Raw genomic sequence first — 6000 nt, 5'->3', positions numbered from 1 at the left:
CAGGCCTTTGACTGTGTGGATCACAACAAACTGGAAAATTCTGAAAGAGATGGGAATACCAGACCACCTGACCTGCCTCCTGAGAAATCTGTATGCAGGTCAAGAAGCAACAATTAGAACTGGATATGGAACAACAGACTGGTTCCAAATTGGGAAAGGAGTATGTCAAGGCTGTATATTGTGACCCTGCTTATTTAACTTACATGCAGAGTACATCATGTGAAATGCCAGACTGGATGAAACACAAGCTGGAATCAAGACTGCTGGGAGAAATATCCATAACCTCAGATATACTGATGACACCACTCTTACGGCAGAAAGTGAAGACGAACGAACTAAAGAGCCTCTTGATGAAAGTGAAAGTGGAGAATGAAAAAGTTGGCTTAAAGCTCAACATTCAGAAAACTAAGATCTTGGCATCTGGTCCCATCACTTCATAGCAAATAGATGGGGAAACAATGTTAACAGTGACAGACTTTATTTTCTTGGGCTCCAAAATCACTGCAGATGGTGACTGCAGCCATGAATTTAAAAGACACTTGCTCCTTGGAAAAATAACTATGAATAACTATGACCAATGTAGACAGTGTATTAATAAGCAGAGACATTACTTTACTGACAAAGGTCCCTCTAGTCAAAGCTATGGTTTTTCCAGTAGTCATATATGGATGTGAGTGTTTGACCATAAAGAATGCTGAAGACCAAAGAATTGATGCTTTCGTACTGTGGTGTTGGAGAAGACTCTTGAGAGTCCCTTGCACTGCAAGGAGATCAAACCAATCGATCCTAAAGGAAATCAGTTCTGCAATATTCATTGAAAGGACTGATGCTGAAGCTGAAGCTCCAATAATTTGGCCACTTGATGTGAAGAGCTGACTCACTGGAAAAGAACTGATGCTGGGAAAGATTGAAGCTGGGAGGAGAAGGGGACGAGAGAGGATGAGATGGTTGGGATGGCATCACTGACTCGATGGACATGAGTTTGAGTAAGCTTCAGGAGTTGGTGATGGACAGAGAGGCCTAGCGTGCTGTACTCCATGGGGTTGCAAAAAGTTGGACACGACTGAGTGACTGAACTGGAATTGGAACTGTGTTGGGAGTGGGGAATTTTAGCGTCTGAACCATCAGGGAAGTCCGTGAAACCACCACTGTCTTAAAAAGAGAATGGCAATCTCAAGTTCTAAAATTCATTTCTATATTGTTCAGATCATTTACCTTCAAAGCAAATTTCTCCTTATTTTTGCTGTTGTTCACATCTCCATGGGTAACTTCATAGACTTGGGCGAAAGCCCCTTGTCCAATAAAGTGATCAACGTAGACGAGCAAAGAACCTGAGGAGAGAGAGAAGTCAAAGTAAAAACAAAGAAGCAGCTCAAAACACTAAAGACTATCAGAATAAAGTATTTGTCAATTCTTCTTGGGCTTGAGTTGCTTTAATAAATAAACGTGGGTACAGCTCCCTTAGGAAGTGTTTGGCCAGTCTTCCATGGAGTGACGGGGGAGCCAGGGCAGCACGGCCGGGGCCCAGGCCCGTCCCCGAGCAGGCGGCCTCGGGCAGCCATCCTCGTCACCCGTGCTCTCGTGTCTAAAGGGGAGATACCTGTGCTGCCTAGTTGGCAAGACTGTTGTGGTATCAAAGAAGACGTAAACATCATCTGCAAAGTGCTAAACAAAGGTCTAATGTGCCTATGAAAAATGCAAGTGTTTTAACATCAGAATAAAAGGGACAGGGCATAATTGTACGGGTATTTCTAACAGGTAATTTAAAAATTTTATTGCAGTAAACCTTCTGTATTAGAACAGTTTTTTATTGATAGAAACGTTGCAAAGATAGTAGAGTTTCTGTTTGTTCTGCATCCAGTTTCCCTTTTGTTAACTTTTACATAACCAAGGTACACTGGTAACAAATAAGAACCAAGACTGGTAGGTGACTGTTACCTAGCTCCACACTTTTTTCAGATTTCACTAGTCCTCCCCTAATGTTCTAGGGCATATTCAAGTCTCCTCGGCCTCTACTAGGCTGTGACAGTTCCTGACTTTCTGTTTCTGACAGCTGTGGCAGCTCCATGGAGCACTTGTCTGATGAGCTGTAGAATGCCTCTCATCTGGATTTGTTTTGATATTTTTTAGTGACACTGGAGTTATTCGTTTTGGGAGAAAGACCACAGAGGTCAAGTTGTAATAGATTATTAAAAAAAAAAAATCACATGTTTAAAATCAAATATAAAAAAGTCGCTTTCTGGTTTCTAGCTGGCATATAAGGAGTTTGGAAGGCATCAGTGTATGAGTCAAAGAACAGAGCATCAAAATAGTGACGAAAAACACTGACAGACTTCCAAGGAGAACAGATTACTTCACTATCATAGTTGGCGATTTCTACATCCCTCTGTCAGCAACTGACAAAGCCAACAGGCAGAAAATCAGAAAGGGCATGGCTGACACGAACAGCACCACCAATCAACTGGATCTAATAGACATTTACGAAATACTCTAACAACAGCAAAATGTACATTCTTTTCAAGCTTACATGGAATAGTCACCAATAAAGATCACGTTCTGGGTCATAAAATACAATTAAAAAAAAGAAATCATACACTCATGGAATTAAACTAGTAATCAATAACAGAAGGAGAGCTGGAGAGCCCTCAAACACTTGCAGCTAAAATAACACATTCTGATACACACATTGAAATTGTGAGATGCATGAAATGCATGCTTAGAAATTTATTGCACTGAATGTATATGTTGCTAAATCCCTTCAGTTGTGTCCAACTCTGTGCGACTCCATAGACGGTAGCCCACCAGGCTTCCCCTTCCCTGGGATTCTCCAGGCAAGAACACTGGAGTGGGTTGCCATTTCCTTCTCCAATGCATGAAATTGTGAAAAGTGAAAGTGAAGTCGCTCAGTCGTGTCCGACTCCAGTGACCCCATGGACTGCAGCCCACCAGGCTCCTCCGTCCATGGGATTCTCCAGGCAAGAGTACTGGAGTGGGGTGCCATTGCCTTCTCCGAATGTATATGTTAGAAAAGATCTAAAATCAATAATCTTAGTTTCTGCCTTAGACATCTAGAAGAAGAGCACGTTAAATCCAAAGTAGGCAGAGAAAAGAAATAATAAGAAATAGAGTAGAAATCAATGAAATTTAAAAGTAAAAATCAATATAGAAAATTAGTGAAAACAAAAGTTGATTCTGTGAAAAAAGAAGTTGGTTCTTTGAAAATATCAATAAAACGGATAAGCCTCTGCCGGCCTAAGGAAAAATAAGAAGTACACATATCACTAATTGTAGAAATGAAAGACGGGGCGTCACTATAGATCCTGTGGACATTAAAAGGATAATACAGCTTCCCTGGTGGCTCAGTGGTAAAGAATCTGCCTGCCAATGCAGGAAACACAGGTTTGATTCCTGGGTTGGGGAGATCCCCTGGAGAAGGAAATGGCAACCTACTCCAGTATGCTTGCCTGGGAAATCCCATGGACAGAGGAGCCAGGTGGGCTGCAGTCCATGGGGTCGGTCGCAAAGAGTCAGACCCGACTGAGCACACACGCGCGTTCCATCATTTATTTAAGCAGTCCCTATAGCTGTCTGTGTTGCTTCCAATCTGCTGCTTTACACACATCACTTTGAAGGTATGCAAGTGTTATCTGCAGGAATTCTTAAAAGTGGGTGTCTGGGTCTAAACGTGTGTGTTTTTAATTTTGACAGATAACTGCCCAATTACCCTTTACAGTCACAGTCACAGCAGCAATCAAATCCTGTAGTTACGCCTTAACAAGATGTTCTCATCTTAACGCTACAGGTGAAACTACAGATGAAACCGGTTATTGGTGGGCGGGGCGGGGCGGTGACAGGAGGAGAAACACACACACACACCAGTCAGCACCAACTTCCCGTAGCGAAAAGAGAGGTTAAAGTTTTATTACCCATATGGTGCTTACCTAATTGGAATTCAGTCTTGGGCTTGATGGCTGGAAGCTTACATGGCCATTCATAAGTATTTGGATAGGAACTCACTGGTTTAGAAAGCCCGGATAAAAGTTTGAGAATCAACTCCTCATCCCAAGGGTTCTCAACAGTGAAGTCTTGAAGGAATGGGAACAAAAAAAGGAAATGAATTCAGTAGGCAAGACTTACCAAATAAATCATAAGACAAAGCAAGTGGAGACCTTAACCTTTTAAGTCTTATCTCTAAAGAGCATTGATTCAAATAATAAATTATCATTTCAAAAGTCAAAACTGGTAGTTCTGCAGTTCATCGTCTGTCATTTTCAGATCAACAAGTTTGTGTGTTCAGTTGTGACAAAGGAAATCAAAATGAGGAGCATCTGTTCATGATTCTGCCTTTAATAGAACTGGGGATACACATCTTAAAGGCAGACTTGGAGATTCATTACGGATGTGCTCAGCTATGTACTCTTTAAACCGCTTTTCCACTTCTATCTAGAAAACATGCTGCCTTTGAATACTTAAGAGTCTTGCTTGTCGTTCAGTCGCTAAGTCATGTCCGACCTTTTGTGACCCCACGGACTGTACCATGTGCAGTTTATCTGTATGAGACACACTTTGGATCCACAAAGAGAAACCATTTCTAAAGGGAAGAAAAAGGTTTCTGCCCAATTTAGAATGCTCTACAAAATTCTACTAGTGCAGTTATCAGTCTAAGCCAACATGACTGACATTCACCAGTGCTAAGCAGATGCAGGGCACTGTTCTGAGCCCTTCATGTTTAGTACCTCACATGGCCCTTACATAAGACTCTAAAGGAGGTACTACCACCCCCTCCACTTTACGGAAAAGAGGGCCACGGAGAAGGGAAACAATCTTGGCCAAGATCAAGGGACAGCCTAAGGGGGGTGGCTAGGATTAGAATCTAGCTAGTCTGGGGACTTCCCTGGTGGTCCAATCGTTAAGACTCCATGCTCCCAATGCAGGGGGCCCAAGTTTGATCCCTGGTGAGGGAACTAGATCCCTCATGCTGCATCTAAAGACTGAAGATCCCACGTGCCATAACTAAGATCCAGCGCAGCCAAATAAATAAAGTAGTTATGTTTAAAAAAAAATCTAGTCTATCTTCAGAGTCTGTGCTCTTAACCACTATTCAAGACTACTTCTGTGTGTAGCCTTGGAGTAAGGACGGGGGTCCTTTGATCCTGAGCCTGTTTACTTTTCTGTAAAATGGAGACAACAGTGTCAGATTAAATGCCTGGCACATAGTGGGCCCCCCAATTCCACTTGCTTCTTCCAACAGTAGTTATTTTGATATTTTAAAATTAAAACAAAAGTATTCCTTCAAGGAGGCTACTGTTGTATGCACAGTGAGATAACCTGCAAGTCTGTGTTCTACTCAACGGCGTTCAAGTTCCTACTCTTTTGAGTTTCTTTCATGAAACAGCTTTTACCCGGCTAGTGTCCTTATTCAGGGAACAATTAAGATTGAGCATCTGTTCATACTTGGAGCGTCGACATTCCCAAGCGGGCCAGCCGGCATCAGTTCAGCCTGGAGCTCAGCACTGGCTTCTGCCGGATCCTCTGCAGTGGCAAAGTTGGGGTCTGTGACTTTACAGGCCTTGAGACCCTGCTCTGCCTCGCTCATCAGCACGGCTACAGCAGGTTGGCCCAGATGGAGCAAGGATGCCGAAGGGCCATCTGCGGGGCACACGGGGTCTGGGCTTGTCTCTTCAACTGGACTAGATATGATAAAGGGATAGAGGAAGCAAAACACGTGATTACAAGCTTACTGGGTTTGATCGCATCAAAGTCCCACAGAACAGTTTCCTTTTCATTCTATGAAGGACATTTCAAATCTGTTTCACAAATAGTTGATTAAAGCACTTTCTTCGTACAAATACATGCGAATTACATGGTTCATACAGTATGACCAGAAATAAAAAACATGGTAATATATTAGATAAATAGGTGAGGTGAGACACTGGATATTCTTTAGCAGGATATGCTGGGAGGTTTATTTCCCTGAGTTGTCCTCTAAGCATCAGTACT

General features: G+C 42.5%; 1 protein-coding gene across 1 annotated transcript in view; it reads right to left on the bottom strand.

Moving 5' to 3' along the window:
- BUB1 (BUB1 mitotic checkpoint serine/threonine kinase) overlaps positions 1-6000 on the bottom strand; it is a 33751-nt gene that overhangs the window by 4694 nt on the left and 23057 nt on the right. The window contains exons 18-20 of the mRNA XM_010829560.1: positions 5455-5690; positions 3942-4085; positions 1216-1331 (exon numbers count right to left, since the gene is read on the bottom strand). Of these exons, the coding sequence (XP_010827862.1) occupies positions 1216-1331; positions 3942-4085; positions 5455-5690 (496 nt within the window). The remainder of the gene's footprint in view (positions 1-1215; positions 1332-3941; positions 4086-5454; positions 5691-6000) is intronic.

The sequence above is a fragment of the Bison bison genome, unplaced genomic scaffold (genome assembly GCF_000754665.1).
Source record: "Bison bison bison isolate TAMUID 2011002044 unplaced genomic scaffold, Bison_UMD1.0 scf7180017864508, whole genome shotgun sequence".
Taxonomy (NCBI): Eukaryota; Metazoa; Chordata; class Mammalia; order Artiodactyla; family Bovidae; genus Bison; species Bison bison.
The sequence above is the reverse complement of the archived record's forward strand: the minus strand, read 5'-3'. Positions and strand labels throughout refer to the sequence as shown.